This window comes from Henningerozyma blattae, chromosome 6 (assembly GCF_000315915.1).
Source record: "Henningerozyma blattae CBS 6284 chromosome 6, complete genome".
Lineage (NCBI taxonomy): Eukaryota > Fungi > Ascomycota > Saccharomycetes > Saccharomycetales > Saccharomycetaceae > Henningerozyma > Henningerozyma blattae.
In genome coordinates, this window is record NC_020190.1 from 598,001 (window position 1) to 622,531 (window position 24,531).

Sequence of the window (24,531 nt, forward strand, 5' to 3'; positions counted from 1 at the left end):
CATATCGAAAAATGAACTGGTCATTTTACAACTCATTACATAAACGGGAAAACCCTTGTGCTAATACTGTAAATAAGATATCTTACTTGTTAGAACCATATATGATCGATTTGAGAATGTCCAATTGAGGACACACAGTAGTAATGGACAAATGGAAGTTTGATTTCTTCCCTTTTTAAGGGTTCCCTTATTAAGGCTAGTAAGGTAAATGACCCCGAATTAATTTTTAATTTGTCAAGATACAAGATAATCAATTAAATAATACATGCTATTAAATAGTAAACGAAAAAAAATAAAATTAATCATTTAAAGAATAATTATGTATACGAGTAGAAATTTTAGTTCTTAACTATATTACCCAATATTTCTGTAGATATTTTGATGAATCCAACCTCAGGGAATGTTTCTACTGCAGTTTCAGGGAAGCTTTCTTTTAATTCTTCATATATAGTATCAAGCAGAAATGAATCCCATTTTTTCTGTAATGAAATAAAGAAATTGATATATTCTAATAGAAGAACTAAATCTAATTTATCTTTATTTGGTTTTGAAGCATTACCTATTGCAATTATTGCTAAACTATGAATAGAAGCTTTGCGATCATCTGTAACTTGTATATGCGGCCTTGGTGGTAGAGGTGGCATGTTCTTTTGGGAATCATTTTCTATATGCTTAATTGATCTTGCTTTCAACATTAATTCTTTTAGGGCATTTAGGGAAAATATTTTTCCCTTTGGGAAGGGGCAAGTCAATAAAGTATCTAATATAAAATTAAATGCAACTTCTTCGGGTACAACAGAGGCAAAATCCAGGAACACATTCGATAAGTTCATTCTACTTGTATCATCAGATTCGTTGATTATTTTAATTAATAACAATTGAAAGAAAACTTGAATTATGGAATTTCTACCTGCTTTAAATTGTTGAGTTAATTCAACTTGATTCCAAACATATAATCCTGAAGCTAACCACACATAAACACATGATTCTGCACCTTCATTTTGGAAAAGGGCAGAAAATAATGAAGGAGTTGTATTACGTAAATACATACAAACCAAGTCATCAGCAGTGATATCTAACTTTTCAATTTGATCCAGTATTGAACATTTTGATAGAAATAGAATAGTTGATAAGATCAATACACCATTTGAATGTAAATTTAAAGTTTTACTTTCATCCATCTTTTGAAGTAAAAAAGTGTATGGTAATTGATAAATAACTTGATTAGCAGAATCATTATCAACATATTCATCTTCAGTTTCAGAATTGGGTAAAGTACTATAAATTGCTCTAGTTTCTGCCAAATAATTTTCAAATAATTCATTAAAATCTGCTCCTAAATTTTCCATTAATTTCAATATGTTTAATAAAATCAGCATTAATGGATTTTCAAAACAGAGATGATCCACCATTTTCTTTGGAGTTAAATTTTCCGTAGATCTGATCAAGTTTATTGGAATATCAATTGTATCACTGATAAAAGCCTTTTCCACTGCAAATGAAAGCAAAGTCAGTAGAAGTTTTTTTTCCAAGATATTCTCATCATCAACAATTTTGTGTAATTCCTCATTATTAGAATCCTCTATCTTTTTAGACTTATTATCTATCAATACAAATTTTGAACAGAAGGAATATACAATATTCAATAATTTATTTATATTGGATAATTCATTACTATTGGCAGTGATGAATTTGACATAAGCTGAAACTCCAATTGCCAAAAATTTGGATGGGTTATTTGTTTTAATGCCCATTAATGATTGCTCCAATAGTTCTGTTAAAAGTTCTAACTTTATAAAAATAATTTCTTCAGAGATGACATCTAGTCTATCATAATCATTTAACTCAGAATCTTCATTTATCTTAATTGATGCATTAATTTCACCAGGTTCACCATTTTTTTCTTCTTCTTTTAATTTTAATTCGTTTATTTTTGATTCTTCAATTTTGTCGAATTCTTCAGTTTTGTTAAGTGATATAATTAATTCACATGTAGCAATTAAAGATTCTTTGGCACTACCATACTTCTGAAGTAGTTTGAAAAAGTCTTTAATTACATTAATTAAAGGTTTATGAATTTCTAATTGATTTTCTTGGGCTTCTTTCTCATTGTCATCATTTAGAGTAACATCAGTAGCAATATTCTCCTTACAAATAAATTTAAGTAAAATCTTAGGTAGATCCCAACCAATTTCATTGATTTGTAGATAGTTAATCTCTAATAGTTCAGCTAAACAAGTTAAAAAGTTTGTTTTTTGTTTGATGTTATTTTCTTTATTTATTTGTTCACAGTAATCGTCTATTATTGTGGTTAAAGTAACAGGATCTACAGTTCCATCCTCCAAAAGGGTTTTTAGTTTACTAATTAATTCAGTATCACTAGTCATTATTTTTAATTAGAAATAAAAAGTACTATTATTACTATATACTCAAACGCACTATTTTACTAATAATTGTATGTAATTGTACTGCTGTTAGGCTTTCTTTTTAAATATTCGCTAACAAATTCTCGATACAATATAAGGCGGTATCTCAGGCATTTATTCCCTAAAACATGGGAACAAAAATAAAGCCATGCTTAGGATATAAAAAAAAAATAATAGGCCAATAAACAAGATATATATTATGATATTACTAGTTATTAAAGAATTGACACCTTCTTATACTTTTATTTTTTTAAGAATGACAGATCCATTCTTGGTATCAAACTCAAAAGAGTTCATACCTTTATCTTCTACAAATAGTAAAACAGTAATAAAAGTTACTAGTAACGTTCAAAATACCAACATTTAAAATAATAGCTCTATTATTTTTCAATATTATATCTATCGTTTATATTTACTCTTGAACATCTAAAATATTTCAAACGCGCAATAATTCTTTAAGCATGCGTTTGAAAAATATTGGATTATTTCAAACATAAACAGCTTAATAACATTGTAGTTAAACAAGCTCATAAATAAAAATATTAATGTCACAAGAAAAAAATATACAACCAAATTATGAGGAACTAATTCCTAAATACTTTGAAGATGTACACTCTAGAAGAAAATATTCTACTAATACTGTCTCAAAAATAACAAATAATTCAACAGACTCCGAATATGGAAAACTGACATCTGCTTCGTTAATAGAGGAATCCAAAAACCTTGATCGTATAATAATCGCTCTGGAAAATGTAGATAAAACATTGAAAAATGCTATACCAAGTCATTTAAATCGAATCAATGAGGTTTGCCGCTCCACTAATTTTATCTTAGATACTTGGATCGATATTCAAAATAATGCAGGATCAATACACAAATTAATGAACAATAAGGATTATATAGAACTAATACAGCGTACACCCTCTAATTCGAGTCAATCTGCAACTTTAGATGAAGCTATTGAACAAGAGAAGAGGGAAATTGAAGAACTAAAGACAAAAATTGATCTAGAAAAGCAAAAACAAAGTTCAATGAATCAACAAAGGAAACCAGCACCAACATCAACTTCAAGATATGTTCCATCATATGCACGGAGCATATCTCGTTCATCAGCCAACCGTGATCTCAATGCTAATCAAAACAACTCTTCCAGCAGATCTAGAAACCGTTCCTCAGGTATACCTAACGCGCCTAATAGAATCCAAAAGCCGCCTTATGGATCTTCTAGAAAGATGTTCAGATGATAGCTTTTTCCGTTAATATTCATTAAGTAATTAATTATTATATATTGTATTATCTATCTATTATTTAAGTTACATAATTATTTGACTTGCTATCTTGTTTTTTTTTTTTTTTTTTTGATTATCATGAATATTATTATACATACATTGAAGGACAGTTCATAACAAGAACCAAAAAGAAAAAGTATATTATATTAGAAATATAGGTGGCGAAAATAAAAATAGAAAAGAAATTGTGAGAAGAGGAGAAGAATAAATAAAATAATAAATTCATTGGGTCTTTTTTTTTTTTAAATTCATAAATTTGGAGCTTCAGGCTTTAAAATGAATAATAAATCAGAAACTTCAACTGTTTCACCGTCGTTAACTAAAATATCTTGTATACTACCATCTGATGGGGAAGAAATAATCATTTCCATTTTCATGGCACTTAAAACAGCAACAGGATCACCTTTCTTGATTTTTGAATCTTTATCAACTTTAATTTCAACTATTACACCAGACATTGGTGCTCCAATATGAGCTGGATTACGGTCATCGCATTTTGGTTTGGAGATAGCGACAGCTTTTTGTGATCTATCAATTACTGGAATTTTTCTTAATTCACCATTTAATTCGAAATATGCTTCTCTAGTGCCAGTTTCTTTGTTAATATCACTCAATGCTTGATATTTGATAATCAAAGTTTTACCTTGTTCAATAATAACTTCAATTTCTTCACCAATTACAGGGGGAGCTAAGAAATTTTTAGTTGGAATAACTGATAGATCACCATACTTTTCCTTTACTTTCTGAAAATCTTCATAAACTTTTGGATACATATTGTAAGATGCAACATCACAATCAGTTATCTCGGAACCATATTTTCCTTGTAGATCTCTTTTAACTTTAAGTAGATCATATGCAGCTGTATCTGCACCTGGTCTGGAATTTAGTTTTCTTCTTTTGTTTCTTAAAACTTCTGTTCTCAAAGGTTCTGGAAAACCACCATATGGTTTACCAATCTTGCCTTGGAAGAAATCCATGACAGAATCAGGCAGATCTAATGAATTTGCTAATCTTCTAACATCATCTGCAGATAATCTATTTGTTACCATAAACTGAGCTAAATCACCAACAACTTTTGAAGTTGGAGTAACCTTGACAATATCACCTAACAAGTAGTTAGCTTCTTTATAAGCACGTTTTGTTTCAACCCATCTTTCACCCAAACCTAATTGTTGAGCTTGGAACAATAAATTAGTTAACTGTCCACCTGGAATCTCATGTTCATAAACTTCTGGGTCTGGACCTTTCAAATCAGCTTCAAAACATGAATATAAAAGTCGAACTTCTGCCCAATAAGCATCTAACTCAGTTGCATAGTGTGCATTTATATTTGTTTCAATTTCACCATCTAAGGAGGCTAAGAATGCATTTAAAGAACCTTGAGATGTTAAACCAGACATGGAATTTGTAGCCACATCAACAATGTCTGCACCATGAAGGGCACAAGCAGTCATAGATGTAACTGCAGTACCTGCAGAGTCATGTGAATGAACATGAATTGGCAAATGAGGATATTTAGCTCTCAAAGAACCAATCAAAAGTTTTGCAGCTGCTGGCTTCAATGTCCCTGCCATATCTTTTATACCTAAGAAATGAGTACCCATCTTTACAACTTTTTCAGAGATTTCCAAATAATAATCTATATTATATTTTTTACCTGGCTGTAGCATGTCACCAGAATAGCAAATGGTTGCTTCTACTACACCTCCTGCTTTCTTAACTGCCTTAATACCAACCTCCAATTGTTCTAAATCATTCAATGAATCAAAAACTCTGAATATATCAATACCGTTGTCTTTAGCTTGCTTAACAAAATGTTCAATAACATTATCTGGTAAAGAAGAATAAGCAACACCATTTGCGCCACGTAGTAGCATTTGGAATGGGATATTAGGAACTAATTTTCTTAATTTTCTTAGACGATCCCATGGATCTTCATGTAAAAATCTCATTGCAACATCAAAAGTGGCCCCACCCCAACATTCTAAAGCAAAGGCGCCTGAAAGGGCATGTGCTGTAGTTGGAGCAATAGCTTCCAAGTCATATGTTCTCACTCTTGTTGCTAATAAAGATTGATGAGCATCTCGCCAAGTTGTATCCATAATCAAAGTACCATTGAAATTACGAACTCTTTTTGCAAATTCTTTTGGACCATATTTTAATAATACTTGTCTCCAACCTGCAGGTGGTTCGGTTTGTTTAACATTAATAGCAGCGTTACCGTTATTTCGATCATGTAATTTTGGAATAGTAGGATGTGATTTTAACTTTGGTAAACCCATTTGGCCTTTTGTTGATGGTCCATTTACAGCCAAATCTGCTAAAAATTGTAACAATTTTTGAGCCCTATTTTGTGAAGAAACCATTTGGAACAATTGTGGAGTATCATCTATAAATGTTGTCCAATAATCACCGCTTATGAAAACTGGATGAGTTAATAATGTTAATAAGAAAGGAATATTGGTCTTAACACCTCTGATTCTAAATTCAATCAAAGCACGCAACATTTTTCTACGAACTATTTCATAAGTGGAGCCGGAGCATGTGCATTTAACTAGCATTGAATCATAATAAGGAGAAATAATAGCACCTGCAAATGCGTTACCACCATCAAGTCTGACACCATTACCACCAGCTGAACGATACACTTCCAATCTACCTGTATCTGGTAGAAAATCTTTAGTTGGATCTTCAGTGGTGATACGGCATTGAATAGAAAACCCTCTTGTAGTAATTCTATTTTGTAAAAGGCCTAAATCTGCTAATGATGCACCTGCTGCAATTTGGATTTGAGCTGCAACAATATCAATACCCGTAATTTCTTCAGTGATAGTATGCTCTACTTGAATTCTTGGATTTATTTCAATGAAATAGTGTCTACCTTGCTCATCAACTAAAAATTCCGCAGTACCTGCATTCTGATACTCACAAGATTTAGCTAATTTGATTGCATCGGTTAAGATGGAATTTCTTACGTTAACGTCTAATGTTTTTGCTGGCGCCACTTCAACCAATTTTTGATGTCTTCTTTGCACTGAACAATCTCTTTCAAATAAATGAACCACATTCCCGTGCATATCAGCCAATAATTGAACTTCTATATGTTTGGGATTTACCAAAAATCTTTCAATAAAACAAGTGCCATTCCCAAAAGCAGTAAAAGCTTCTGAAGTAGCACGTTGGAATGCATCTGCAATATCTTCTCCATCACGGACCACCCGCATACCTTTACCACCACCACCATAAGCTGCCTTAATTATGACTGGGTAACCGTATTTTGCAACAAATTCTTTGGCTTGCTCAACATTTACAATTGGGCCTTCAGTACCTGGAACTGTTGGGACATTACATTTCTTGGCTAGATCTCTGGCAGCAACTTTATCACCAACAGCTTCTATAACATGTGGAGGAGGACCAATCCAAGTGATACCTGCTTCAATTACTTTTCTTGCAAATTCTGAATTTTCTGACAAAAACCCATACCCTGGATGAATAAAATTTACATTGTGTAGCTTGGCAATTTTAATAATTTCGTCACTAGCCAAATATGCACCTACTGGAGTATATTTATCAATTGGATCATGTTCCCCAATCAAATATGCTTCATCAGCCTTTAATCTATGCATTGACAATTTATCTTGATAAGAATAAATGGCTACAGTTTGCATTGACAATTCATGAGCAGATCTGAAAATTCTGATTGGAATCTCACCTCTATTAGCAACCAGAAGTTTATTTTTTGCTCCCATTAAAGAAATATTATTTCGTAGACCTTTTAAATTTGTATTTTGTGTCATTTTCAGGAACAATTTATTTTAAGATTAGGTATTTTTTCAATTTAGGTAAATATTTGTCTTTTTCTGATCTCTATAATTTCTATAACCTCTAATTTTAATGCCAAATATTTTCAAATGCATTAAAAAAAAACTGATATTTCTATATTATGACTAGTATGTAATATATTCTAAGTATAATTGTTAAATAATTCGTTGCCCACTATTGCCAAGTTTATTCACTTCATATACTAATAGTTTTCTTGGCCAAAGTTCATCAACGCGTTGAATATTTTCGATGACATTGTTTTTGCGAGTTTTTCCGGCACTGAGTCAGCGCAGGCTGGTTCAGTTTGACTGTACAGAACAAGTAGGAGAAGATTAGTTGAATGACGGTTATAAAATACCGCCTGCAATATATGGATGTTGTAAAGTGGGAAAGTATGCATCGAAATTGGGTTATAGTTTATAAGGATGATATTATATATGATTTGATAATTATGGATTATAGAAAACGGCAAAGACTAAACGCGTTGTTCATAGAAAATACGTTTGGGATAGGAGTTCCTTTGGTGTTTTGCAAGGAGAGTACACCAAAAACAAATTGTATTACATGTTCCTATGAGTTTTATATCCTTTGATACATATGATGCTTTACTAGCTTGTGATAAGTAAGTCAATCCGTCTTTGCCCATCTTTCGGTCATCTGTTCAGATAGGATATGGCCTCTTGAATGTAGTAGTCGTGGGATAGAGTCTGGAGCGCTTGGATCCATTGAAGTTCCTCTTTCCATCAATTCTAATAACAATTGTAGCACAGCTAATGAGTTTGGATAAACGACACATTGACAGTAGGGAGGATGCATCCAGTATTGAAGGTATTTTAAATATTCAATGAATGCTGGATCACGCCAGCGTGGAGGGCCTCCAGGCGAACTAGGTTGTGTGAGAGTATATGTGAGATATGGGATATTTGCTAACGATTGAATAAATTCTAATTCTATTTCAAAACGGGTTGGCAGCTTCTCTAGTGGAGGAGATCCTTCTAAAGTTTGATTTTCAGCTGTATTTGCAGATGCCACTTGTTCTTGCGACATTTCTAAAAAAAAATACTTGGTTATGAAGTGACACTTTAATAACGTTCAACTACAACAAGTAGACACGCTAAGATATTGTTGAATTAACTTAATCGTTTATTCTCTTAATACGAAATGTTGTGTTTTTTGACTTATTTGTTGAAAATCAATTTTTAGGTGGGCGGATTAATTTTCAAAACTGAACCACATGTGAAATTCCTAAATGCTCCGTTCAGTCTATTTAAAAAAAGTACTTTTAGACCACTAAGGTTCTAAGGAATTCTGAAAGATTTATAGATTAAGGTAAATTTCAAGAAGCAAGAATAGTTTTGCAAATTTCATCAAAAAATAAATCTAATTACTTTTAACTATGGCTCTGTTCCGTTTGAAATACATTGTGTTCTTGACACCATTGTTATTACTTCTATCATCATACACTCATTATCTTATATCTCAAGCAACACCGAATACCCAGATAAGTAAAGATTCCTTTCTCAATGTGTATTTTATTAAACAAGGTTGGTTTTGGACTTCATTTGTCTCAATTTTATCAATTTGTTTTATTAACTCAAAAAGAAGAATTCAACGTCGTATATTAAAACATTTGAATATGTATTTAGTCTTCACCCTTTGGTGGTATCTTTTCACTCAACATTTTTCATTTATTTCACTTAATTCACCACCTTTAATGGATTTAATATTTACAACAACGGGTGGTTCTTGCAATTTTAATGTGTTCGACACTAATAATTTAAGTAACGAGATCGATGTTCATTCAAATAATAGCACCAAAAGTATTAAATTAATATCTGGTTTTTTGAAATTAAATCAACATTTCTTAGATCATGAATCTGAAAAGAGAAGAACCATGTCAATTAGAAAATTGTTGAGGTATTTAGATACGAAGGAGAATGAAACAGGTTATAGTAATATTAAGGATGCAGTGAATTATTTAAACTGTAATATTCATGATAAAAATTGTGATTCGCCTATCAATGATAGTTCAAGAACCTCTATTGAACAAAATAAAGAATTAAGAGATTTTATCCTTTCAATTGACCCTACTGTGGAAAATTCTTCCCAAAAATGTAGAAAAATTGGCGGTGCTTGGTCTGGTGGTCATGACCCATCTGGTCATATGTTTTTATTAACATTAATGATAATGACATTTTTAACAATTTCTATTTCCAAGGATAATTATCTATTTGTAAGACTGATTGCTGCTATGTTTGGCTTAATGTCTAGTTATTCTTTTATGGTAACAATATTTAATTTCCATACATTTGCTGAGCAAATAACTGGCTTCATGGCAGCTTATATCCCAGCAGGGTTGTATATCTATTTATTAATGTAGAGAGACTTTTATGATATAATGAATATTTCTGATTTAAATTGTTCTTTTATTTAATTTTAGTCACATTTTTTATGCAGTTAATCTTTAAAATAAGATACATATATATATATTTATACTCACTTATGTATATATATATCAGTCTATGAAATATTGTCATTGTACAAAGTATGGCTGGAGAAATTGTTTTTGAAAGCATGCCTTGAGTTGTGTCAATTTAGCTTCTCCACATATTAATTCTTAATTTTTGTAATTTACCCATAATATATTTAAAGTAACCAAAGTATAGAATAATACCAATAACAATACAAATAATGTTTGTAATATAATAACCGTCTCTAATAATTGTTGTGCCTAAAGTAGCTACATTATCTTTTTCAAGAACCATATCATAGATTGAAAAATAACTAATCATCCACATAATAATAATTCTTGGCCATGTACCACCTAGATTACTTAGGGTATTTAATAAAGTCATATACGTACCACCGAATTTTGGATCAGCAATTCTCGAATGGAAGGCACTGATACTAACAAACTGCACTGTTGACATAAAAGAGCCCAACAAATGTTGAAGGATTACTAGAAGAAAATACTTTTTGGTAATAATTCCATCTTCTGGGAAAAAATATAGTACAAAATTACCCATTATTGCTGCCACCAATCTACCTAAAAATCCATATAGCCAAGGGGTAAGTACACCATATTCGCCAACTAAAAACAAATTTATTCTTTCCATTAAAGATGATCTGTAATATCTACTGTTGGTATTTGTAGTAGAATTACTATTCGAACTTAAATCGTTATCTTTAATTCTTAAATCATGATTAACATCTGAACTCCATTTGGCAACATAATATCCAAAAATAATTTCAAATGGGAAATCAATTAAGACAGTAACAGCCAGATCTTCTCTTTTAAACCCCAATTCTAATAATTTCAAATTTGTTGAACTTTCATTACACTGGAATGCAAATTTAGAGAAAAGATGAATAATTGATAAAATTTGAATATTTTTTAAATTTAATATTTTCCAAAAATTTTTATAAACTAATTTAATATTTGATAAATTATCATTATTTGAAAGGGCCTTTTTAAAATTTGAATTTGAATTTGAATTTGAATTTGAAGTTAAAGAGTCAGTGGAATAAAATTCAGGTTCTTTCTCAATTGTAATAAATTCAGGAGGTCTTTCATTAAGTATAGTTGGTAGATGTGATTTATTCTCATTATGTAATGATTTCACATTTTCAGTTGTGAAAAACATTACATAAAGCGTGGTAAGAATATATAAAATCCCAGCAAATTTCATATATCCATTTAAACTAATCAATCCATGTTCCAAAGGAGTGGATCTTAAATATTTATTTGCAAAATCTTTTGAATTCATTGCAATGAAAACTGTGAATGATAAGAAATAGCCAGTATTTAAACCTACTGTTTGAGCAGTAGATGCATAGGAAATAGATTTTTGAGATAAAATTGTTAAAGCCCAACCATCTACAGCTATATCTTGAGTGGCACATAAGAAAATTAAAACACCAAAGTAAAATGTTAAAGTATTAATATTGATATTTGATACATAATCTTCCAATGTTTTATCTGAATCAGAATTATTATTAAAATTAAATTGCGAATCAATTCCGGGGAATATATAATCATGTTTGATAGCATAACTAAAGATGATTAATAATAGACCAGAGATGAATTGAATTGGTATTATCCAAGATCTCCTTCTACCTAGTTTCTTAAAATAGAGGGAATCAACAATGGGAGACCAGAAAATCTTTAACGAATAAGGGTATGTTGCAATTGAAAAGAAGCCTAAGGAAGCAAAAGAAGTTTCCTTTGCTATAGATTTTAATAAAAACGGTATAGTACCAAAAGTTAGCCCCACAGGAATACCTTGCAAGAAATATAAAAGAACCAGAAGAAAAAATCTTGGGTAATCTTCTTTAGCTAACGCGTTCTGGCTCGGTTTTGGCTTTGTTGAGGATGATGGCATTGTAATAAAATGATATTATTATCTACTACACAACGAGATCCTTCCCTCTAGTATTGGGTGAAAAAAAACGTAGCAAAAGAGGTTATGCTACTTCTGAGAAGTCTTCACAAGTCTTAGTTTTCTCTTTTTAATTATTTAAACGAATAAAATTTCTTTTTGGAAAAAAAAACCAATAACTTGGCAAATCTCGAATAATGTAATTATCTAAGCAAAAAGAGGCAAGATACATGTTCCTATAAACGTTGAAACGTTTGTTATTTAATTTTCATTTTTCAGTCTATATGTTCTCTGATGTTTATTAATTGCTAGCTATGTGTAAAAAAATCCGAGTTCAATGATCGGGACTTGAAATTTTAAAGATCAAGCCAAACACGTTAAATATCAAGCGCGTCAATCATTTTTAAGATAGAACTATTTACGTTTCGAGAGCTTTTAAGATCATCAGATTAAACTTAATAATTAGTAGGAGACTGAATTATGGCAAAGTGCCAAGATTAAAATGATAAAATCTAAAATTTCTCCAACTGATAAACATGAATCAAATGATATAATAAGCATGAATACCCTCAGTCATAATTATTCTATTACATTTCAATTAATGCGTGTGAAAATATAATTTGCACAGTTTGTTTTTACCCAATTAACTTTCTTTGTTAGCCATCAAAACATTTACTATGCGAAGAAGCCAACTGTGGACTTAAGAACCTCGAAGTGGACCCTGAACGGAATAACAAAACAACTCGAATATCACGAAATAAATCTTGGTGAGTCAAAAAGATACATAAAATAGTCATAGACAATGCTTCTATTACCCTTAGTGATATAGTAATAAATATTTGTATTGTCATGTTCAAGTGGAAAGTAATCTGCGATTTCACAAGACCATTAAGGAAAGGCTCATTGCACGTGCAATTAGGAGTTACCTAATCTGGGCATAACGATTAAAAACACAGGCAAATTACCTAGTAGCCATCATTTGTATAAAAGCAAGTATGGAAAAAAAATTGATATACAATGAATTGATTACTATTATAATTATTCAATGATTGCATGAATGTATAACTAATTCAATTATTTTATCAATAATTCGATTTTTTTATACAGTTTTAACCGTATCCTTATTTTTCTGGAAAGGCTAAAACTAAAACTCTTCAAATTTCGGAGTATTAAATAATAGGCATTTTCTCAGGGCGGAAGAAGGTTAAAGGGTGTCCCTGATTATTTGTTGAATTATTTATCTTTATATGTATAAATTTAACTGTTAGGAAAAAAAATACGTTATCCGTTATAATCTACAAAAGATTTGCAAAATAAATACATATTAAGCATCACCCATCATAATAATAAAATAAGATAAGATGAAGATTACAGAGAAATTGCAAAAAAATCATAATAATTTGAATGGATCATCGCATCCTACTTTTTCATTTGAATATTTTGTTCCTAAGACAGATCAAGGTGTTCAAAACCTTTATGATCGTATTGATAAGATGTATCAAAACTCCCTACCACAATTTATTGATATTACTTGGAATGCATCAGGTAGTATAACCAACATATCGACTAATGAGTTAGTATCGAATACTCAATCTGTATTAGGCTTAGAAACATGTATGCATCTAACATGCACCAATATGGATGTATCCTTGATTGATAATGCATTAAAATATGCTTATGAGTCTGGTTGCCAGAATATATTAGCATTAAGGGGTGATCCTCCATCCACAGAATGTACCAAAAAAGAAGGTAGTAATGCAAATATCGATGATGATACAGAGGTAAAACAATGTTTTAAATATGCCAAGGATCTTGTGAAATACATTCGTGTGAGATATGGAGATTATTTTGATATAGGTGTTGCCGGTTATCCTGAAGGTCATCCAGAGAATATGGCCAAGAAGAAAAAACAATCAAATCATCGAACTGGTAATATCAATAATAATAGTAGTGATGCAGAGATGCTGGATGAAGAAATGGTAGAAGATGATAGTGGAGAAGATCCAGAAGAAGAATTATTATTACATTTGAAGGAAAAAGTCGATGCCGGGGCAAATTTTATAATTACTCAAATGTTTTATGATGCAGATAATTTTATCGATTGGTGTCATAAAGTGTATGACATCGGTATTCATATCCCAATTTTCCCCGGTATTATGCCCATCACCACATATAGTGCCTTTTTAAGAAGATCAGATTGGTGTCAAATCAAGATCCCACAAGAATTTCTAGATGTATTAGAGCCAATCAAGGAAAATGATCAGTTGGTTCGTAAAGTCGGTGTTGATTTAATTGCTGGCCTCTGTCAAAGGATTTTGAAAGCTGGAGTAGTAAATCATTTACATCTTTATACAATGAATTTGGAATCTCCTAGTATCATGTTATTAAGTAAATTGAATTTATTACCCACGGAGGAAGATACTTATATCGATAATAAAGCTATTGCTAATGATGTGGTATCCAATGGCAATGAATTAAATATCTATCCATGGAGAAAATCATTAAACCCCAAGAGAAAAAACGAACAAGTACGTCCTATTTTCTGGAAATCAAGATTATATTCATACATTGCTCGTACATCTAATTGGCAAAATGATGAATTCCCCAATGGTAGATTTGGTGATTCATCCTCACCTGCATTTGGGGATTTGGATCTTTGTGGATCTAAACTAATTAGACAATCTAATAAGAAATCCATCGAGTTATGGTCCAAGCCTGTTAGTATAGATGATATTGGGAAATTAGTCAATAATTATTTAACTGGTAAACTCAGTTGTCTACCATGGTCAGACATTCCTGTTAATAAGGAAATTGAAGGGATCCTGGGACATTTGACTGAATTGAATAATAAAAATATTATTACTATCAACAGTCAACCTAAAGTGAATGGTATCAAATCTAACAATAAAATCTTTGGTTGGGGTCCCACAGATGGTTATATCTACCAAAAACAATATCTGGAATTTTTATTACCAAGAAACAAAATTGCTAAATTAAGTGAAGAATTGAATTGTAAACAGAGAAACCCACATTGTATTCTCACATATTTTTCAGTAGATAATTTTGGTAAATTAGCTACTAATCAACCAGATATTCAATCTTCCACTAATGTGACTACAAAATCAAATTGTGTCACCTGGGGGGTATTCCCGGGAAGAGAAATTCTACAACCTACCATTGTGGAAAAGTATTCCTTCTTGGCGTGGAAAGAAGAATTTTACAAGATCTTGGAAGAATGGAAATTGAAATTGTACCAAGCAGAAGCTCTCGAAAGTGTTTCATTGTTACAACATTTAATTGACGATTACGTCTTGATCAATATTGTCGACAACGACTTCGTTGATCCAGAGGATAAGATCTTCAAATTGCTGATATCCTTATAGACGCTGCATTATTTAACTACGCTGCAAAATTGTGCCACTGTACCACGACACTGCCATTACACTGCATTGCTCAGCACTTCACTATATCTCGTCAATATATACCTACCTATATACCTCTCTATATATACATTACCTTTATAGTGTCTATCTAGCAAGCTAGCGTTGGCTTAATAGTCTGGCGTTGGTCTCTAACCTGCATATATGATTTGTTTTAGACTCCTACATATCAATTTGTGACACTCATCATCAATATAATGGAATGCCAGCATTTCCAAAATTTTAATCTTAGTGGTACACCCTTGCATTTTCTCCGAAGGCTTTTATGGAAAGCTCCGTCGGAGATTCTTGCTGTACAGGAAACAAATTTTCCGTTGGAATCTTAGAGAAATGGCGTGCCTTTAAACTCCGACAGTGTGGCGTGAAGAGATGACTCGTCTACATGGATACCATGGAGACGAAATATCAAAAGGACAACTGGTTACTGTAAAAGACACGATATCTATAATAAAACATAAGACACGCGAAAACTGAAGGAAACAGACCATCATATTAAAATAAGTATCCAATCGGATTATTAGGGAAGAACACACCACCACTAATGGAACGACATAAACAACGGTTCTCGAAATATGATGTCTGGTGAAACATCGTGTTTTACAAAACGCTTTATTTCTCTCATAGATAGTTTCCTGACTAACTAGATTTTATTGTCTGATTCAAAGGATATTTATTGTCCCAGTTGCCTACTAGTTTTCAGACCACAAAGCTAAAAACGTCCACTCAGTTTCTCCAACCCACCATGAAACTCCTATTTTTACCATCACAACAGTAGCAAATATGAGGTTTAGATAGAATTCTAATAGTCAGGGTGAGATTCCACAGAGTGTATTCAAACAACGATAATCTTCCGTCTTCCCTCCCCTCTTTACCAGATTTGATACTTCTTCTGAGAGATGTTAATTACAATGATCTACTGGACACACCATGCAATGAAATATAGGGGCCAGACAAATTAGATAATATTATTGATCTGAGCCAATTGAACCCCAATAATAAATGAAACTCACGTAATCATTATATCTGTCATCCCTATTCTCAACTTTTTAATCACCATACTAATCGTAGTCATAACCTGGTGCCTATTTTTAGCATTATCATTACCTTAGCAATAGCCGTAATCATATCTAATTGAATTAGTATCTGCCCCAGTAATAGTTACATCACTGTTTCATAGAAATAATAATCGGATTTTATGTACACAGTTACAGTTATACTGGGTCGTATTTGTATTGTCTCGGCTATTGGAATGGATGAATAAATAGTTAAATCTTGGGTATAACGGGTAATAAATTTAGATATTGGTATACCTTTATTTTTTCTTGACTCAAAATTACACAATAGTTGCTAATAGTAATTAGTGATTTAATTACTATTTTGAGCTTTACAATAGTGTATTTTCCTCAAATTAAATCTCACGTTCTATAAGTAGTTACTAGTTGCTATTCGTAGAATAATACTACCAGTAGCAACCTAAATACCGTTTAACCTATTATGGCTCATTAGGGATCCCCCCAATCAAATTTAAACAAAAAATAATTTCTATCCCTATTTTCCGTTGAGACTATTATTTGTTACTTCAATAGTGACTAGCACCGCTTTTTAGTAGTTTAAATTTTGCTATATCATAAATAAAATCGCACACAAGAGCTTTAATAATATTATATTATTGTCAGTAGCACGAGTAAATCAAAAATATTGTTACAGATAGAACAGAATAAAGATATTTGCCTTCATCTACTACTAATCATATTAGCTATATATATATTCACAAAATTACTTGTGAAAATATTGCATGAAAAATTAAAAAAAATAATTAAGATTATACAATTAGATTTGTCAAAATTTATCTCTATTAATTAATAAAATTATTCAAAAAGATATTTAAAAGTTACTGTTTCAAAAAATTAAAAAGAAACTCACATATCATAATTCTTATCTAAAATTAAATAGGTTAAAAATAATATATTAAATCAAATACTACCCTTAATACATATTACAAATTACAATTCACATGATATTACATTCTGCAGAAACATCAATTCCTCGTAATTTTGATCAGAATCAAACTAACAATCATGATAGGACCCTTGAAAATGATAATTTTTTAGAGATAGATCCTCTGACTCCTATGGATCATAATAGCCAATTGATCAATTCAAGAGCTAATAGTAACAGCATATCAAACTCTTCAACTTCAACATTATCAATTGTTGATGAACAAAAAAGTGAAAAATTAAATTCAAAAAACAGTAGTAGTACCGGTATAAATTATGGTGGGTTACACTCATCCACTTATCAGTCAAATTTAAAATCTACAAATGATTACTTGTATAGAGAAAAATCTCAGACCCCAAGACAATTTTATTATGATGCTCAACAATATGATGAAGTCTTATTGAATACGGACCCAGCAAACGCTATAAATTTGAATGCAACTTCAAATCCAAATACCCCACAATATTATTCTCCTCCTAAAAGTAAAAGAACTACAAGTCTTGATGGATGCTCAAACTCTGCTGCCAATTCTCATTCTAGTAACACAAGTAAAGTACCCTCTAATTTGAGTATTCCAAGCTTACTAACAAGTGCTGTTGGTAGTACTTCTACTAGTATTTCAAATTTAAATAATTCTGCTATTATCTCGAATGTAAATTGTAATGATGGTAAAATTTTGGAAATTAATAATAATAATATGAAAAATAAAAATAAAGTTACTAGTACTTGTAGCGATAGTAAAGATGATATGGTAGAAATTAATACTGATGCTCAGAGCAAAGCCATGAATTATGATAAGCTTAAACAAGATCACAATAATCATCATCACCATCACTATCATCACCATCATCGCCATGTTAGTAAAGAAAATCAAAAAAGTATCGATGAGAATATCTTACTTCCACAGGATAATATAATAAATAACGAGAATGCAACAAAATTAAAACTTAATAACAATAATCATACAGTTTTTCATGATACTATCTCAACAAAAGCCTCAACTCCCTTAGATGAAGAGGATGATCCAATTATAATTAATATTAATTGTAAAAATAAGGTAAGAAAAGAAGGCTACTTAAACAACAAGCAAATATTTAGAGGTTATAAATTATTTAAGTGGAATTGGAATACTTTGCCAAATATATCGTCCAATAAAAAAGTAAATCCGGAATCATCCCAGTTGGATGATGATATTAACCCATTTACATATCGCTATTTTTTAATGCAGCTTCCAATAGATAATAATCCTCTTGTAGCTAATTCTAATAAAAATAAACTTACAGCTAATGAAACTACTTCAAAGTCGACGGATGGCGGTATGGTTAATTTGATCTACGATTCAAGATCTAATAAAAATTTTAAGAAATTGCATCTTTTCTTAGCATTTAATCAAAAAAGTAAAAGGTCAGATTCTTTCTTATTTTCTGAAGAAAGACTTTTATCATATTCAAGTTTTTTGACAAAATATTTAAATTGGAAGAAAACTTTCCGTTTCGATGTCACTTTAGAGAGAGATTTAATAACTCATCCTAATGAAACTAAACTAGATGATTCAGTTTCTTTATCATTTGATCAGGATGCAAATAATTTAACAACCTTTAATGAATTTTTAATTCAATTATGGAGATATCAAGCTCAGAAGTTTATTATTCAGAAAGATTCCTTTTTATTTGATGAAAATATTCTAAATTTTTTAAAATCATCGAAGAAAAAGTTATTAAAATCTTCTTCAATTTCAAATAACACAGATGAAAAAAGAAACTCAACATCTAATTCGTCAACACGTAATGTGCCTCTGATAGATAATAGAATATATTTTGATAATAATATAAATTATGATTCCAATTCAAAATCAAAACCGCAATCCAAGTCAAATGATAAGCCAACAAAGGATTCCATTGATATTTTATTTGTTAGGCCAATCTTTGTATCCCCTATTGTTTGGCAATTAGCCTATGACTTACCTGAATTCACAATTGCAGATTTCCCTATAGATTTAAATCCTTGGATTTCTGATGACCCAGATTCAATTTTTTTCGACAATTATAACAAGATGGTCGACTTTCATAAAAGTACCATTAAATTTTGTAATGATGAGTCAGAATTAATTACATTGAATTCGAAAAATGCAAACCAATACTTATTAGATTGTTTGGATTTGCCAATATCAGAATCAAATTCGAATAACAAGCCAAAATCGACTACAAAAAAAAAAATAGACCCAACAGTTAAACTGGAGACAAACTCACTTGATTCATCCTTAATGTCAAAATCTTCTGAAGAAAAAATTCCTACTATAGAAGAAATTAAGAAATCAAGAAGATCAGGTTTTGCAAATTTTTTCCGTAAAAAGCATACACATACAGAAACTACAGTCACTAGTTCAAACTCAGAGACTAATTTAACAAATTCCTCTGTAAAGTCATCCACTAGTTCACAACAGATCGATAAAAAAGGTCAAAAGTTGGACCCTATACGTTCTTTTTCGAGTGCTACTTCTTCAAGGACATCACTGAACAAGCAGCCACTACAACAACGTCCTTCTCTTCAAAGTTGTAAACTTCGAAAATCGTTTTTCGGTACTGAAGGTTTAGAATCAAAATCTCCAGGCTCTACCTCTAGACGAGCATCTAATGGCAGTTTGCAAGATGGGTTACTAAATAAAAATTCATCCCCAAAAGTAGTAGGAGCTAGTAAGACTAAGTATTTTGATAATATACCCGTTGATAATAAAAGAATTGCGGCTTATTTCAGAAAGGCTCTACACAATTATAAAAAGGTCTCCTTACCTACACAATTTTTGTTACCACCATTTTTTACTGAAACTACTTCCATTCATACAACAGATGCTACTACTATTGAGTCAGCAACAAGTACTACTATTACTAATAGAATGTTAAAATTGGAAAACAGCAACTTACTTGAGTCAGAGAAAGATAATTTAAAGAAGGCTTTGCTTTATAGAAGAGAGGTTATCAAAATTATATTGCCTTTTGAACAAAATTCAATTCCAACTGTTTTTATTCCTCAGATTTGGACTGGCTTAACTTTCAATAAATGGAAGAATCTCATTAGTGAATTATATCGCATTATCGTTCCAGGTGGCTATTTAATTTCTTTCATTTCTGATATTAATCTGGTTCATGGAGGTTCAAGCATGGTAAATGAAAAGGAGGGGAATGTCAAGGTGAAATCTACTAATAATCTTCATGCTGGTGCAATCCGGCGTAACAGCTCACTTGGAGTAACTCGTGAAGGTGTAACAGAGAGACCTCCTATATTTAAGACAACTTCTGAAAGAGATAAATTATTTGAAAGCGTAAGTTGTAATGCTATTACTAAAGGCTTAAGCGTTCACCCAATTAATCATTTATCAAGGGCTTTAGAAGACGGTGGTTTTACTAATATTAAGTCTACACGATTATGTATTAAGACGGGTGACTTAACATCTTCTATGGGTTATGTAGACGAATTTGTTGCATTTATGCATTTTGAATATCTAATGAAAAAATTTAATATTAATTTGCCAAAGCAGCAAGCTGCAACAAGTATATTTGAAAGATATATTAATGATCATAAAGGTAAAGTAGATAAAAATGCGGGCTTTCTTAGAGTAACCTTTATTGTTGCACAAAAGCCAAGCACTGCCTCACCTCAATCTCCAGCACAGCCTCAAACAGAACCTCAACCCCAACCTACTGTTCAGCCTAAAGCTCAATCTCCAATTCATAATCGACCTTCTATAACTCCTCAACGAAATTCTTCGAAAAATTTGTACAGGTTATCGACAAGACAAATTCAAAGGTAAGTATTAAAAGATAGCCTAAGCCTCTAACGAAAAAAGACGACAATACTCGGATTACATCCCATAACTGTGTTAATTTTGAGATCTTTAGATTATCTTTAGGGAAATTTATTCCAAAATATATGATAATTTATTAACATAATTTACTGCGTACCTTGCGACATTTTATTTTTTAGTTCTTTATTGGCTGGTCCAATAAAAATCTATGTATATAACAGGCAAATATTTTCTCAAAGAAGTAATCTTCTACTGTATATATAACTCCTTATTTACGTACTCTTACCTTCTTCATTGTTTTTCTATGTTTAACTACGACCATTTTACTGCAGAGATGTTTGCTTTTTTTATTTACATAGGTATTATTTTACATAAATATTACATTATATTCTATAAGATAGTTGGATAATTGAAAATTTTAAACTATTAGTGCTTTAATTTTTTTGTCATGGCCTTGAATAATTCAGGATCTTCCAATTTAATATCATTGATGAAAGCAGGTTCTTGATCTTTGGTATAGTATTTAACACTCACATGTGATGCTAGTGCGTATTCTGTTTGTTTTAAAGACTCGACAGTATCTTTATTAATCAATGCAAAGGAAATTCCTGATTCTGGACATTCATAATTTATATTTAATAATAGTCTTTCCATAATTGACCGTAGTCCTCTAGCACCAGTACCTTCATTCAGGGCTATTTCAGAAATTTTTATTAATGCATCTTGAGTTATTGCTAATTGAACGCCAAATTGATTGAAAATATATTGATATTGATGTAATAAAGCGTTTTTAGGTTCTTTTAAAATATGGTATAAATCTTTGACATTCAAAGGTTCTAATGCTGTAACAATTGGCACTCTACCAATCAATTCAGGGATCAATCCAAATGTAATTAGGTCAATTGGTGATGTTAATGACAATGCTGAAACCTTTTTTCCATTGCTCAATTCTACTTCCTTGATTTTGTTATCAATTTGTATATTATCATTATCGTTCTTAACTGAAACTTTATGCTCACTTTGCTTTCCATCATGTTCTTCAGTTTTTACGGCTCTTACTTGCTCTGTTTTAGTTGTATTATTCTCAGACTTTTGATTGTTGTTAAGATCCTTGATCTTAATAATTCTTTTTGAGATGATTTTATCCAAACCTACAAACGCACCTGACAAAACAAATAAGATGTTAGAAGTATCAATCGTAAAATTCTGAGTTTTCATTTCAATTGGTGCATTATTATCTTTTGATTTAATAGGCCGCTGCACATTTAACTCAATTTTATGACCTTCAATGATTTTAAGCAGAGATTGTTGGACCCCTTCACCAGATACATCTTTAACATTTGCATCTGAGTTATGTTTAGCCAATTTGTCAATTTCGTCTAGAACAATAATCCCTCTCTCTGCTTTCTGTGGATTATAATTTGCATTGATTAGTAATCTTTCAAGACAAATCTCCACATCTTCACCAATATAGCCAGCTTGTGTTAATTGAGTACAATCAGTAATAGCAATAGGGACATCTAATATCTTAGCTAATGTAGTTGTTAATAGGGTCTTACCAGAACCTGAAGGGCCCAATATCAAAAGATTACTCTTACTTAGTTCCAGATCATCATCATCCTCTTCAATTTTGTTGTTATATATGGCGGGCGGTTTCCCTTTCAGTTGAGATTCTAAACTTTTTAAGCCGGCGATTGTTTCAGTAGAATTTAATCTCTCTTTAGAAGATTCGTTTTTAATTCTTTCTATTTCATCCTTAATATTTTTGTTGTTTATATCCTTAGATATCTTATCATTAATTCTTAAGTAATGGTTGTAAACTGCCACACAAAGAACTTTTTTACCGATATCTTGACCAACGACATATCTATCTAAATAGCCTTTTAAAATCTTAGGTGAAGGTATTTTGCTGTTATTACTGCTTGCTAAATTTGATATTTGAAATGTAGATGAATAGCATCTTCTCAAAATAATTGAATTACGTACCGAAAGCATTTATCTTTCTTCTGAAAAAAAAAGGCGTTTGATATGATTTGTGTGAGGTCTATATAGAGATATTAACTATTAATTAATTTTTTTAAAAATAAAGAGATTATTCCCTGAGCTTTATTTTATCAATAAATTAAAACATCTTTATATGTTATAGGATATATTAAATATTGTATTAAAATAGCCATCGGAATATTTAATAAGCGGGCCAATATATGTGACTACTAAAACCGCGAAGGAAGTAATAATGACAAAATCGAAAAATAAAAAATAAGAAAACTTAGGTGTCCCATTAGTAAGGACACTAATAATAAATTCAACTCCGATAGATTCTAAGAAAAGTAAGCAATAAAAGTCGTTATAGTATGGATGAGGGTCATAAAATCCCCACATTCTACTGCTGTTATATATTGCAATCATTACACAAAAGACAGTCATTTTATATTGGATCAACTCCTAATCCATTTAGACGTCTAAGGCAGCATAATGGTATCTTAAACAAAGGCGGTGCATACAGGACACATCGTCAAGGAACACGACCATGGGAAATGATAGCTTGTATTCATGGTTTTGCCAGCAATATTGCAGCTCTCCAATTTGAACATGCCTGGCAACATGGGTATGCTACACATTACGTAGCTGAAAAAGACCGATTGATAAAGAACAAGAATGGCGGAAGATCATTACAACATAAACTTGCATTGGCCAGACAGTTAATGTCTAATCCGTACTTCCTACGAATGCGACTTATTATTAATTTTTTCAATACTGAGGCACATTCTGTATGGGAACAGAACAAATTTCGAGTATGTAAGGATATTTCTATCCATACAGACATCTCAGAAGGCGCTCTTACGTCTCTATCATCCAAGGTTTCCGTAGATACAATTTTAGCCCATGCTGACACAAATTTACAACTTGTAAGCGCATTGTATTGTCGCTATGTGGACGCTGAAAATGTCAAAATCAATATTTATCGTACTAAATTAACTCACGGATGTCTATTATGCAAGATATGCCTTAACGATTTCGACTATACTTCTGAAGACCCTAGTATGAAACCCTTGGTGATGTTCTGTCCATTCAGTACAAAATGTAATAAATTCAATGAAGATCAGACCAGTGATATAAAAGTTTGTGGGTTTCAGGCTCATCTTTCATGTGTTTATAGTTTATTTCAAAAGGAACGGATATCGAAGTTAATGCCTAAATCATCTACTAACTCCGAACAGGAATTAATTCCTGAAAAGGGAAATTGTCCTGAATGTCATAATGATTTGGATTGGACACAAATTGTGAGAGATTCCACTCTAATACGGAGCAAATTTATGAATTCATGATGTTTATAGAAGTTACATGAGAGGCAATGTACATACTTATATTAAA

The 24,531-nt window shown here is 31.3% G+C and overlaps 10 protein-coding genes across 10 annotated transcripts; 5 read left to right on the forward strand and 5 right to left on the reverse strand.

Annotated features, from left to right (window-relative positions):
* Positions 1-338: 338 nt before the first annotated feature.
* Positions 339-2,387, reverse strand: TBLA0F02460 (uncharacterized protein; the record flags this gene model as incomplete). The annotated part of the gene is made up of 1 exon (XM_004181257.1): positions 339-2,387. One exon carries the CDS (start codon positions 2,385-2,387, stop codon positions 339-341), a length of 2,049 nt encoding a protein of 682 aa, XP_004181305.1.
* A 584-nt stretch (positions 2,388-2,971) lies between these two features.
* On the forward strand, positions 2,972-3,670 carry DUO1 (Duo1p; the record flags this gene model as incomplete). The annotated part of the gene is made up of 1 exon (XM_004181258.1): positions 2,972-3,670. One exon carries the CDS (start codon positions 2,972-2,974, stop codon positions 3,668-3,670), a length of 699 nt encoding a protein of 232 aa, XP_004181306.1.
* Positions 3,671-3,963: 293 nt separating this feature from the next.
* Positions 3,964-7,512, reverse strand: TBLA0F02480 (uncharacterized protein; the record flags this gene model as incomplete). Its single annotated transcript, XM_004181259.1, has 1 exon — positions 3,964-7,512. One exon carries the CDS (start codon positions 7,510-7,512, stop codon positions 3,964-3,966), a length of 3,549 nt encoding a protein of 1,182 aa, XP_004181307.1.
* Positions 7,513-8,164: 652 nt separating this feature from the next.
* SOH1 (mediator complex subunit SOH1) lies at positions 8,165-8,584 on the reverse strand (the record flags this gene model as incomplete). Its single annotated transcript, XM_004181260.1, has 1 exon — positions 8,165-8,584. The coding sequence occupies one exon, from the start codon at positions 8,582-8,584 to the stop codon at positions 8,165-8,167; it is 420 nt and encodes a 139-aa protein (XP_004181308.1).
* A 349-nt stretch (positions 8,585-8,933) lies between these two features.
* Positions 8,934-9,917, forward strand: SCS3 (Scs3p; the record flags this gene model as incomplete). Its single annotated transcript, XM_004181261.1, has 1 exon — positions 8,934-9,917. The coding sequence occupies one exon, from the start codon at positions 8,934-8,936 to the stop codon at positions 9,915-9,917; it is 984 nt and encodes a 327-aa protein (XP_004181309.1).
* Positions 9,918-10,131: 214 nt separating this feature from the next.
* TBLA0F02510 (Acatn family MFS transporter) lies at positions 10,132-11,919 on the reverse strand (the record flags this gene model as incomplete). The annotated part of the gene is made up of 1 exon (XM_004181262.1): positions 10,132-11,919. One exon carries the CDS (start codon positions 11,917-11,919, stop codon positions 10,132-10,134), a length of 1,788 nt encoding a protein of 595 aa, XP_004181310.1.
* A 1,358-nt stretch (positions 11,920-13,277) lies between these two features.
* Positions 13,278-15,299, forward strand: MET13 (methylenetetrahydrofolate reductase (NAD(P)H) MET13; the record flags this gene model as incomplete). Its single annotated transcript, XM_004181263.1, has 1 exon — positions 13,278-15,299. One exon carries the CDS (start codon positions 13,278-13,280, stop codon positions 15,297-15,299), a length of 2,022 nt encoding a protein of 673 aa, XP_004181311.1.
* Positions 15,300-17,370: 2,071 nt separating this feature from the next.
* Positions 17,371-21,162, forward strand: TBLA0F02540 (uncharacterized protein; the record flags this gene model as incomplete). The annotated part of the gene is made up of 1 exon (XM_004181264.1): positions 17,371-21,162. The coding sequence occupies one exon, from the start codon at positions 17,371-17,373 to the stop codon at positions 21,160-21,162; it is 3,792 nt and encodes a 1,263-aa protein (XP_004181312.1).
* Positions 21,163-21,582: 420 nt separating this feature from the next.
* Positions 21,583-23,151, reverse strand: MCX1 (Mcx1p; the record flags this gene model as incomplete). The annotated part of the gene is made up of 1 exon (XM_004181265.1): positions 21,583-23,151. One exon carries the CDS (start codon positions 23,149-23,151, stop codon positions 21,583-21,585), a length of 1,569 nt encoding a protein of 522 aa, XP_004181313.1.
* Positions 23,152-23,510: 359 nt separating this feature from the next.
* Positions 23,511-24,485, forward strand: SLX1 (endonuclease; the record flags this gene model as incomplete). The annotated part of the gene is made up of 1 exon (XM_004181266.1): positions 23,511-24,485. The coding sequence occupies one exon, from the start codon at positions 23,511-23,513 to the stop codon at positions 24,483-24,485; it is 975 nt and encodes a 324-aa protein (XP_004181314.1).
* Between the last annotated feature and the right edge of the window lie 46 nt (positions 24,486-24,531).